We start from the raw sequence: 11,885 nt of genomic DNA on the forward strand, positions 1-11,885 counted from the left end.
TTTTTTTTTGTTGAGACAGAGTCTCGCTGTCTTGCTCTGTCGCCCAGGCTGGAGTGCAGTGGCGCGATCTCGGCTCACTGCAAGCTCCGCCTCCTGGGTTCACGCCATTCTCTTGCCTCAGCCTCCTGAGTAGCTGGGACTGCAGGCGCCCACCGCCACGCTCGGCTAATTTTTTCTGTATTTTTTAGTAGAGACGGGGTTTCACCATGTTAGCCAGGATGGTCTCGATCTCCTGACCTCGTGATCCGCCTGCCTTGGCCTCCCAAAGTGCTGGGATTAGCGGCGTGAGCCACCGCACCCGGCCAATTATTTTATTTTTTGTATTTTTAGTAGAGATGGGGTTTCATCATGTTAGCTAGGATGGTCTCAATCTCCTGACTTCATGATCCACCTGACTCGGTCTCCTGAAGTGCTGGGATTACAGGCATGAGCCACCTCTCCCCGCCTCTTCTTCTTCTTCTTTTTTTTTTTTTTTTTGAGACGAAGGCTTGGTTTCTTGCCCAGACTGGAGTGCAGTGGTGCAATCTTGGCTCACCGCAACCTCCACCTTCCAGGTTCAAGCGATTATTCTCCTGCCTCAGCCTCCTGAGTACTGGGCGCCACCATGCCTGGCTAATTTTTGTATTTTCATGTGTTTATTTTTTTAAGACAGATCTTTGCTCTTGTCGCCCAGGCTGGAGTGCAATGGAGCAATTTTGGCTCACCGCAACCTCTGCCTCCTGGGTTCAAGCAATTCTCCTGCCTCAGCCTCCTGAGTAGCTGGGATTACAAGCACCCGCCACCACGCCCAGCTAATTTTTGCATTTTTAATAGAGACAGGCTTTCACCATGTTGGTCAGGCTGGTCTCAAACTCCTGACCTTGGGTGATCCACCTGCCTCGGCCTCCGAAAGTGCTGGGATTACATGCTTGAGTCACCGTGCCCGGCTTCTTAGTTGCTTTCTATTGAGTGAAAGTTTATGCCTTTTTTAAGAGGAGGAAACTGGCTCAGAGAGGTTAAATAACTCGTTCATTGCTTGTATAACTGTGGATTGGGGGTTTTACACTGAAATTTGAATCCGGGGCCAGGTGTGGTGGCTCAAGCATGTAATCTCAGCACTTTGGGAGGCCGAGGCGAATCACTTGAGCCCAGGAGTTCAAGACCAGGCTGGGCAACAGAGACCCAGTCTATAAACACAAATAATAAGAAATTTGAAACCGGTTGGGTAATCCCAGCACTTTGGGAGGCCAAGGCAGGTCGATCACCTGAGGTCAGGAATTCGAGATCAGCCTGACTAACATGGTGAAACCCGGTCTCTACTATTAAAAAAAAAAAAATGCTGGGCTTGGTGGTGCGCTTGTAGTCCCAGCTACCTGGGAGGCTGAGGCAGGAGAATTGCTTGAACCCGGGAGGCGGAAGTTGCAGTGAGCCAAAATTGTGACACTGCACTCCAGCCTGGCCCTTTCAAAAAAAAGAAAAGAAATTTGAACTTAGAAAGTTGTGTCCTCAGGTCTAGTTTTTTTTCTATCAATTACTCTTTTGGGAACTCAGATTATCATAAAATTAAGAGGTCCAGGACGGGCATGGTGGCTCACGCCTGTAATTCTAGCACTTTGGGAGGCCAAGGTGGGCGGATTACCTGAGGTCAGGAGTTCAAGACCAGCCTGGCCAATATGGTGAAACCCCATCTCTACTAAAAAAAATAAAAACAAAAAAAATTACCCAGGTGCAGTGGCGCACGCTTGTAATCCCAGCTACTCTGGAGAGCCTCAGGCAGGACAGTCGTTTGAACCTGGGAGGCAGAGGTTGCAGTGAGCCCAGATCACACCACTGCCCTCCAACCTGGGCTACAGAGCGAGACTTCGTCTCAAAAAATATAAAGTCCAAAACTCCCAAACTGGTATACGATGTTCTCTGCTTCTCTAGTCTCTTTTTTTTTTTTTTTTTTATTGAGACGGAGTCTCACTCTGTCACCCAGACTGGAGTGCCATGGCGCAATCTCAGCTCACTGCAACCTGCACCTCCTGGGTTTAAGCGATTCTTCTACCTCAGTCTCCTGAGTAGCTGGGACTACGCGCGTGCACCACCACACCCAGCTAATTTTTATATTATTAGTGGAGACGGGGGGGGGGGGGGTGTCACCATATTGGCCAGGCTGGTCTTGAACTCCTGACCTCGCGATCTGCCCGCCTTGGCCTCCCAAAGTGCTAGGATTACAGGTGTGAGCCACCGCACCCAGCTGAAACTATTGATCTTTAAACAGTCTCTCCAGTCTCTGAGCCTCTGCACGTTCCCTTTTGGAATGTCCCCTTTGCCGTCTTCTACTGACCTTCAATTTTTATTTGCTTCACTTCAGTGTGTTTCCCAGAGTTTAATGAGGCTAGGCAGACAAATAAATCCAAAGTTTGGGGGGATAATAGTGATTGGTTTTGTTTTAGATGTAGGCAATAGAAACAAAATATGCAGAAAAGGGAAGGACCAGGTTTTATTTTAATTTTTATTTTTTGAGATGGAGTCTGGCTCTGTTGCCTAGGCTGGAGTGCAGTGGCACAGTATCAGCTCACCATTACCTCCGCCTCCTGGGTTCAAGCAATTCTCCTGCCTCAGCCTCCCGAGTAGTTGGAACTACAGGTGCACACCACTATGCCTGGCTAATTTTTGTATATTTAGTAGAGACGAGGTTTCACTATGTTGGCCAGGCTGTTCTCAAACTCCTGACCTCATGATCCGCCCACCTTGGTCTCCTAAAATGCTGGGATTATAGGCGTGAGCCACTGCGCCCAGCCTAGGACCACGTTTTTATACTCGTAGAAGGTTCTAGGTAAGTCCATTCTACCTGAATCACTGCAAATATTCTCTAGGTCCAGAGAGCTGATGCAGTTACTGTACACCCCAGCCTGGGTCATTGGGGAAGGGCTCAAAGTAATGGCACAGCACGCTCATTCTAGCTTCGTGGAAAGCAGCAGCTGCAAAGGCTCAGTTCTTGACCTGGTGCCTGAGCTCTACAGCTAAACTTCTGTATCTGCATTATCAAGGGGGTGTTGGAAACAATTCAAGGTTTTTATGGGATTCCATAGCCCAAAGGAGACTAAGAAGCCCTCTCTAATTCCATCTCCTGTTAAAATGGGAAAACAGGCCGTGCGCGGTGGCTCACACCTATCATCCCAGCACTTTGGGAGGCCAAGGCGGGCGGATTACCTGAGGTCAGGAGTTCAAGACCAGCCTGACCAACATGGCAAAACCTCATCTCTACTAAAAACACAAAAATTAGCTGGGTGTGGTGGCGTGCGCCTGTAATCCCAGCTACTATGTAGGCTGAGGCAGGAGAATCACTTGAACCCGGGAGGGGGAGGTTGCAGTGAGCATAGACTGTGTCATCTCACTCCAGCCTGGGCGACGAGCGAAACTCTGTCTCAAAAAGAAAAAAGATGGCCGGGCGCGGTGGCTCACACCTGTAATTCCAGCATTTTGGGAGGCCGAGGTGGGCGGATCACGAGGTCAGGAGATCGAGACCATCCTGGCTAACACGGTGAAACCCCGTCTCTACTGAAACTACAAAAAAACTAACCGGGTGTGGTGGCGGGCGCCTGTAGTCCTAGCACTTTGGGAGGCTGAGGTGGAGAACCATGTGATGTCAGGAGTTGGAGACTAGTCTGGCCAACATGGTGAAATCCTGCCTCTACTAAAAAATACAAAGATTAGCCAGGTGATAGTGGCATGCGCCTGTAATCCCAGCTACTCAGGAGGCTGAGGCAGGACAATTGCTTGAGCCTGGGAGGCAGACGTTGCAGTGAGCCAAGATCGTGCCACTGCATTCCAGTCTGGGTGACAGAGTGAGACTGTCTCAAAAAAAAAAAAAAGAAAAAACAAGAGATATGCATTGAGCATCCTTTCCACCAAGAAACAGTTCAATCTTGGGCAAAAGAGCCTTAGGTATAAGTTGAAAATAACAGCATCTACTCATATAGAACACCCATTATGTTGCCTAGCTCATGTCACTCAGGAAGTGAGCTAATTAGTGGGTTTCTGTCACAGGGGTCTTCTGCCCCCCTTGAGTTCTGGGCCTAAAAGTGAGGCTGAGGCTGCAGCCTCCTAACACATGAGCAGTTACAACCATACTCCCCAGCTGTGAGCCCTATCTGATGCTGCTAGGTGAAGGGTCAGAGCCTGTAGTGGCTGGAAGAAAATGTCACAAGCTCTCAGCCTCTCTCAAAGCCCTGGCCAAGTATAAAACAGAGCAGGAAGGTCCTTTCCCCTTTCACCCCTTTACTGCCCCGAAAGGAAGAACAGAGAACAGGGGCTCTTTCTTCTTCTGGGCTCTGTTGCCTCCCCAGGCCCTCCCCTGCATTAGACACAAGACACGGATGGCCGACTCCCCCTTAAATAGCTGTTTATTTGGCAGTGTGCTGGAAAGGGTGATGGACTTAGCATTCACAGACGACACCATACACCACTGTCACGAGGGAGGCAAGAGCGCGGGCAAGCCAGTCTGGAGCCCCGAGGAGGAGGCCCCCTCTTCAAGAGTGGGAGGGGGCGGGGCCTGGAGTGTTGGGGGCAGCCTGGGAACACCTCTGCTTAATAGGCGTGGTTAGAGATGAAGAGGGACTCGCTGGCAGCAGCCCCGGCATGACCGCTCGGGGTGTACTTTCCTTGACAGGCAAGGCTGTTGGCCTAAGTGGGGAGAGGGGTGGAGTGAGAAGGACTCTTCTCCAAGTCCCGTCCACCCAGAGACCCTGCCCAGCTCCTGCCTATCCTTACCAGGGCTCGCTTGACGTACTCCTCCTGTGCAGCCTTCAGGTTCTCCTTCTTCCCACCCCAGGCCTTCAGGGCAGAGGCCTGCAGGGCTCGGCCATAAGAGAAGGTCAGGGCCCAGGGCTTCAGCAGGGGGCACTTGTTAATGGCATTGAGGTTGATGGATGCCTCCTCCTCACTCTGGCCTCCAGACAGGAAGGTGATCCCTGTAGAGCAGGGACGAGAGGCTGTGGTCAGAGACCCAGGAAGCTGGCAGGAGCTGGTAGAAGCTGCCATGGAAATCCGTCCAAATGGGCATAGGGTTGTGGGTAGAGCTCATCTACTGCCTAGAGGTCAAGATGACAGTGTGGGCCTCACCAGTGACAGCCGGGGGGACTGTGCGGCGCAGCGCTGTGACGGTCGCCATGGCAATCTCCTCATGAGAAAACTTCTGGGTGCAAGCGTGCCCTGGGGTGACCATATTGGGCTTCAGCAAGGTGCCTTCCAGGTAGATGTGGTGGTCGCTCAGAGCCTTGTAGACAGCAGCCAGCACCTGGAGCAGAGCAGGGGCATGGTGGAGTAGTGGGGTGGAGGGGAGGATAGGGGTTAGCCCCAGGGTCCCCGCCCAGTCACCTTGCACTGGTCAGGCAGGCAGTCACTTACCTTCTCGGTCACATACTGGCAGCGCTTCAAGTCATGGTCCCCATCAGGGAGGATCTCAGGCTCCACGATGGGCACAATGCCATTCTGCAGGGTGAGAGACAGGGTCACTGAGGCCTCCTAACCTGGAGTCCCACCTACAGCTCTCCATAGTCACTGTTGAAAACCGTATCTCGATGATGCCAGGGACTCAGGCTTCAAAGCCCTCAGCAGATTACAGGAGACAGGCGCCTCCTCAGATTCACCCACAATCCCTCCTTAGCCCCTCTGCCTCGAACAGCCCTTGAGTGTCCTCCATGGGCCAAAACTGATGCTTGCTTTAGGGGAGATAGGCATCATGGCAGGTGACTGGCAAGTTAACGACACTGGAACCAAATGAGGTGGGAGGTGGCCTATTGGGGACCTGCAGGCCCACCTGCTGGCAGATGCTGGCATAACGGGCCAGGACATTGGCATTTTCCATGATGGCGAGGGCTGAGGGGGTGTGTTCCCCAATCTTCAGCACACAACGCCACTTGGCGAAGTCAGCTCCATCCTTCTTGTACTGGGCACAGCGCTCAGACAGCCCATCCAACCCTAAGAGAAGATGGAGGGGTCAGAGCACGGTGCGGAGGGGCATGTGGTTTCCACTCCTCTTGGCACCCAAACCTACTCTGGTTGGGTTCGTAGGGCAGAGAATCAAACAGTTCTCACCTTGGGTGGTAGTCTCGCCATTTGTCCCTGCCAGGGGAACCACGCCCTTGTCTACCTGTTGGGGTCGGGGTAACAGCATTAATACACAGGAAATGACCTCCAGTATCCTTCCCACTGTTGCCCCCGCTGGAGTACAGTGGTGGGATCTCAGCTCACTGAAGCCTCCACTTCCTGGGCTCAAGTGATCCTCCTGCCTCAGCCTAAGTAGCTGGGCATGAACCTCTTTCCTCTTCTTTAGCCCCAGTCTTCCCCCAAATTTACTTAATCTCTTAAATTGCATCTCAGGGCTGGCAAGTATTTTCACTTAGTTACAATTAAAGTATTTAGTTACTTAAGCCGGGTGCGGTGGCTCACGCCTGTAATCCCAGCACTTTGGGAGGCCGAGAAAAGCGGATCACGAGATCAGGAGATCGAGACCATCCTAGCTAACATGGTGAAACCCCGTCTCTACTAAAAATACAAAAAAAAAAATTAGCTGGGCGTTGTGGCAGGCGCCTGTAGTCCCAGCTACTCGGGAGGCTGAGGCAGGAGAATGGTGTGAACCTGGGAGGCAGAGCTTGCAGTAAGCTGAGATCGCACCACTGCACTCCAGCCTGGGCAACAGAGCCAGGCTGTCTCAAAAAAAAAAAAAAAAAAAAAACCTACTTAAAATATTTAGTTACTAAAATACTTAGTTACAATTAAAATATTTTCACTTAGTTCACTTAGTAACAATCCTCTGAGACAGGATACACTGGGATGTTACTTGACAACAGAAATGTTGAGTGAATTGGGTGTCAGGAGACTGGGGCTCTGCCACTTACTCTGAACAAAACACTTCACTTCCCTGAGCTTCTGAGATTTTCATCTGTAAAAGGGGAATAATACTGTTCTCTTAGAACTGTGAGGATTAAAAATGTCGAGTAAATGCCCTAAGCCTGAAGCAGGCTCCATGCAAGTCTCTAGGCCTCCAATCCAGCATTCATTCCCTGCCTCACTAACCTGGATTTCCTTCCTCCATTTCCATCTCAAACCTCACGTCCTGAGGCCCTGCCCCTCACCTTGATGCCCACAACACCGCCCTTGGATTTTATAACTTGGGGGAAGGGACGACCATCATCCGCCTTCTGGTAGAGTGTCTCGTGGAAGAGGATGACACCCCAATGCAGGGGTTCACTCGGTCGTCAGCTGTCAGCAGCAGCTGGCGGTAGAAGCGCCGGTTCTCCTCGGTGTTCTCGGTGCCAATGGACTGCAGCCTCTTGGCAATGCTCCCTGGGAGTGCCACATGGGAATTAGGGGACCAGCCTGTCACTCCTAACCCTGCACCCTCCACCCATTCTGTCTCCTGCCCGCACCAGTGGACTCATCTGCAGCCAGGATGCCCTTGCCGGGTGCCACGATGCGGTGAGCGATGTCAGACAGCTCCTTCTTCTGCTCCGGGGTCAGCGCTGGATATTGGTAGGGCATGGTGCTGGTGGTAGCAAGTTCCTGGGTACAGGAAACAGGGGAAGGACTAGTTAGCTGGGGTTTCCCATCATCTCCCAATGAGCAGGGCTCCTTGCCTGGAGGTCAGGGAAACATTCCCAACCTCCCCTGCCCCACACCCAGCAGGCCCTGGGGCGCTTCTGGTCCCCAGCTCTCCCGTAGGCCCAACTTCCCTATGCTAGGCCTGCCCCTGTACCTTTCCTAACTCTGTCTGGTGCTGGGTGTTGCCCAGCTGAGGGTGGAGTTGCGCACTGGCAACTGGGGGAAAGGAAAAGGCCATAGCCATAGACAGGTGGGTCATGTTGAAGCTGGACCCTTCTGGCTTGCGCCTTGCCATGGGGTCACCTTGCCTGAAAACAAAACCGAACCGGAGTATTTTAGAATGTAAAGATTGAATCGAGCCGAGGGCCCAAGACCCTCGTGGGAAAGGGCCCAGATAAGGGAAAGGTCTGTGCTTCAAGCCACACAGCAACCCTGGAGCCAGATCTGAGATTAGAACCCAGCTCTTCTGACTGCCACTGGGGTGTTTCTTCCAATCCACCCAAGATCCCAGGGCTGGCCCGGGCTCCAAGTCTTCAAGGACATCCCAAGGTCAGGCTCTTCCCACAAGGGAGGGGGCGGGTGGTAGAAAAGGGGTATTAGGAAAAAGATAAGAGAGCAACGAGAAGCCCAGGAAAGGGCGGCCGAACAAGCCCTAGCCCGAGGCAAGGAAAGCGGTAAGCTTTGCCGTCGTCACTGTTCCTACGGGGCAAGGGCCTTCCCCTGAAAAATGCGCCTGTCGCTTCGCACGGCTGCAGCTGTTCCGGGCTCAGAATCAAGGTCGACCGATAAGGAGAGACAGGGAAAGTGTTAATGGGGCATCAAGCACCGTCGAGGGGTTTCCCCTCCTCACGAGGGGCGCCCCGTTTCCCAGGGCAGAAACCAACCTCCAGCTTGCAAGAACCCTGGGGCTGTACACGGGCCAGCCCCCACCCCTCAGTGGCTTTTAGGATCCCCGCCAGGGCTAAGGGGCCCTAATCCTTTGCCACAGGGGTCCCTGCAAGAAAACGGGAGGGGAATGGTCCTTCATCTCATCCGGCTTCCTCCCCCGCCATGAGTCAGCACGCACTGCCGCTGCATTGCGCAGTTATGGGACCTCAGGCTGGAGGAGCCAGAGAGCCTGTGTGTGGCTGGTAGTAGGGAGACGCTGGCATGGGGTGGGGGTGCTCCACGAGGACGCCCAACCCGCCACTGCCCCCAAGATCCCTCTCCAAGGTCCCTGGTCCCTGCACGTGAAGAGGGACGCTCACCTGGCACAGGAGAGGGGCGGGTGTGCAGGGTGCGGCGGCAGAGGGCGGCGGGCTGGCGAGTGGACTCAAGGTGCGAACGCGGAACTCGTCACCAGTACCCCTTCTGCGGCGCGTTCCGAGAGGAACGCAGCCGATTCAGCCTCGGAGGGGGCGGCGCAGGGGGCGGGAAGGAGGAAGGCAGCGCCTGGCCTTTTAAAGGCACCACTCCGCCCTCCGCCGAGCATTTTCCTTTACGAGGAGCGGGTGGCGTCCAATTGCAGGCGATAGACTGGGCTACGGACCGCCCCTGGGAGGCACAGCCCAGAGGCCGCAGTAGGAAGGGGCGGGCGCCGAGAACACGATCCTTCCCCACCCCCTTCGGACGTGACTCGGGCCACATCCCGCGGGTCGCCAGGGCCCGCCCCTCCGCTCCTTTCCCCCGAGCCTGGCGCGCTCTGGGGCGCCGTGACTCAGCCAGAATGTTGGCACTGGAGAAGGGGGAGACCGGGAAGTGGGGGATGCGAATGGAAGAGTCGGAAACTAAGGAGGCTGAGTTTCGTCGCCCAGGCCGGGCCCGCGGCCCTTCGGGCCTCGCGGCTGCAGCGCGTGCCACCATCGGGGCCACATCGCGCAGTCGTGCGTCAGCCTGCCTCGCCCGCGGGCTGGATCCGCGCGGAGCCGATCCCCAGTCACTGGCCCAGGCGTAACAGAGGCGGAGGAAAGGGCAGCGAGAGGACGCGCAGGGAGCGCGAGAGGGCAGCGGAGCTGGCGCAGCGCAGAGGCGAGGCCTCCTGGTGCGAGCTCCGGGCGGGCAGGCGGGCCGGCCGGGCTGGGTCGCGCATGCGTGCGCGCTCTCCGCCCGGGCCGCCGCAGCCAGGCTGGTAGTCTGCGCCACCGAAAACCAGAATGCGCGGCTATGGACCGGCGGCTGCTCGGCCTCGGGCATGCGGGGCCACAGTTCCTGCCAAACGTCCTCCTTGCGCCTGACTTCCTTCTCCAAAATAAACTCCATTCCCGAACTGATCTGTCTCCCAGATGCTTAGCCCCCTGCTCCTACCGTCCAAGTCTTCCCTCCTCACCCGGACCCATCTGGACCCTGTCGGCCCAACCCCATCCCCACCCCGGCCCGGTCCTGCAAGGGGCCCACCTGCGGCAAGGCTGAAGGAGCCGGCAGAGCCTGGTCAGCAGCGAGTGAGCCAGGGGTGCCCGGGCTGGGTTATAAGGCGGCTCCTGCCGGCCCCACACGTGTCCCCGACCTTCTCCGATGACCCCTGCCCTTTTTCCGCCACAGATTCTCTGGCAGGGACCTATATTTAGGGAAACCTGAAGCCCCTGACATTCACACCAGCCTGGGGCCCGGCATGGAGGAAGGGAGAGGAAGCCTTGGGTCGGCCCTATTTACGGGGAGGGAGCCCTTGCCCACTCACCGGTGCTTCGGAGGAAATTTCTTCTTTGGAAATCCAGACGGAGGCCCTTGATTGTCAAGAGAAATAAATCTTTGGCCAGGGGCCTGTGGGAGGGAAAGGGGTGAGGGGACTCAGATCACGTGGCCTCCTGCCACCCTCTCTGACTCCTAATCTCTCTCCTCCCCCGACTCCCTGCCGTGATGGTGGCTGTTCTGATTCTCTGGAGCCCTGGTTTTTTTTAGGAAGGAGAGCAGATACTGGCACTACACTCACCTCCTAAAATAACCGAGAGTCCGTGGACGGAGGGTGGTCGGGCACCCTTGTGTACCCGGTACTCAAGGGCCAGGCTCCTCCTATAACACTTGTGTGTGGTGAGCAGCGCCACCCCCCTGCCCACCTTCAAACAGAATCGTTGACGTGGGGAGGGGAAGGGGAGCCGGGACACCTGCCCGAGCAGTAGCCCCTCTCTCTTCTGGCCCTCCAGAGGAGCTGCCGTCCAGTTGGCCAAGAGTCCTGCGCTGCAGGGAGCCAGGCCCCGCACTGCCACTTCCAGTTCCCAGGCCTGGGTGCTGGGCAGGCCATTTGTGGTTCCAGTGGCCTGGAGAAAGGCTCTTCAGGGAGGAGGGCCCACACTGGGCCCTGGGGGCTGGCCGCTCCCCAGAGGGCAGGGGCCCTGGGTTCTCATCCGAGCTTGATCTCAAAGCAGAGACAGTTGAGGCTCTGGCAGTCGGGGAGCTGGCACGTACAGGCACAGTCACAGAGTGGGCAGCAGCGGGGGCAGTGAGGTGCCCAGTCCTGAGGGAGGAGAGAGAGGGGTGAGGGAGGTGGGATGGGGCCAAGCCTGTTGCTCTCTAAGGGGAGAAGGGAACAGAGAGGCCTGGGAAGTTCCACTTGCCCAGTGGAACAGAGGGTACTGTCCATCATTCCCAGAAACAAGAGCAATTCCCTGTGCTGGTGAAAAATCAGCAATGAGTCCTTGTTCTGAACAACTGAGTTCAGGAGCTAGAAGCAACGATTCGGGGTTCTCTCCTTCGCATTTTATGGGTGAGAAGACTGAGGACCAGAGATCAACTGGCCCTGGGTCCCATGCTAGAATTTGGGCCTTCCGGTGTCAAGCTCAAAAGATGGTTCTGCTACAGTCCCGGGGTCTGTGCAGTTGAGGCAGTAGACAGAGAAAGCACATACATTCTTCTGTCCATCATGAAAATGACTTGTGGGCTTTATGGACTTCTTTAGCACTATAGGGTCTCATTCACTATTTTTGTGCATCTGCTCTCTGCAAGGAACAGACCGCATTCATGAATGATTTAAAAAATCTTTCCAGGTATCTTTGAAAATGGCAATTTGCATATTTTTCTTTTCTTTTATTTTATTTTCTTTTTTGAGACACAGTCTCACTCTGTTGCCCAGGGTGGAGTGCAATGATGCGATCTCAGCTCACTGCAACCTCCGCCTCCTGGGTTCAAGCAATTCTTCTGCCTCAGCCTCCCAAGTAGCTGGAACTACAGGTGTGAGCCACCACACCCAGCTAATTTTTGTATTTTTAGTAGAGATGGGGGTTTCACCATGTTGGTCAGGCTGGTCTCGAACTCCTGACCTCAGGTGATCCACCTGCCTTGGCCTCCCAAACTGTTGGGATTACAGGAGTGAGCAACTGTGCCCTGCCATATATATATATATTTTT

At 54.9% G+C, this 11,885-nt stretch overlaps 1 protein-coding gene across 1 annotated transcript; it reads right to left on the minus strand.

Annotated features, from left to right (window-relative positions):
* Positions 1 to 4,347: 4,347 nt before the first annotated feature.
* On the minus strand, positions 4,348 to 10,050 carry LOC108513258 (fructose-bisphosphate aldolase A-like). The gene is given in 10 exon segments (XM_017848963.1): positions 4,348 to 4,650; positions 4,738 to 4,937; positions 5,089 to 5,263; positions 5,374 to 5,457; positions 5,786 to 5,946; positions 6,064 to 6,118; positions 7,104 to 7,204; positions 7,207 to 7,314; positions 7,398 to 7,530; positions 9,943 to 10,050. Coding segments are annotated over 9 exon segments (1,092 nt in total). The 5' UTR covers positions 7,510 to 7,530; positions 9,943 to 10,050; the 3' UTR covers positions 4,348 to 4,554.
* Between the last annotated feature and the right edge of the window lie 1,835 nt (positions 10,051 to 11,885).

This window comes from Rhinopithecus bieti, unplaced genomic scaffold (assembly GCF_001698545.2).
Source record: "Rhinopithecus bieti isolate Rb0 unplaced genomic scaffold, ASM169854v2 scaffold_32681, whole genome shotgun sequence".
In the NCBI taxonomy this organism is placed as follows: Eukaryota; Metazoa; Chordata; class Mammalia; order Primates; family Cercopithecidae; genus Rhinopithecus; species Rhinopithecus bieti.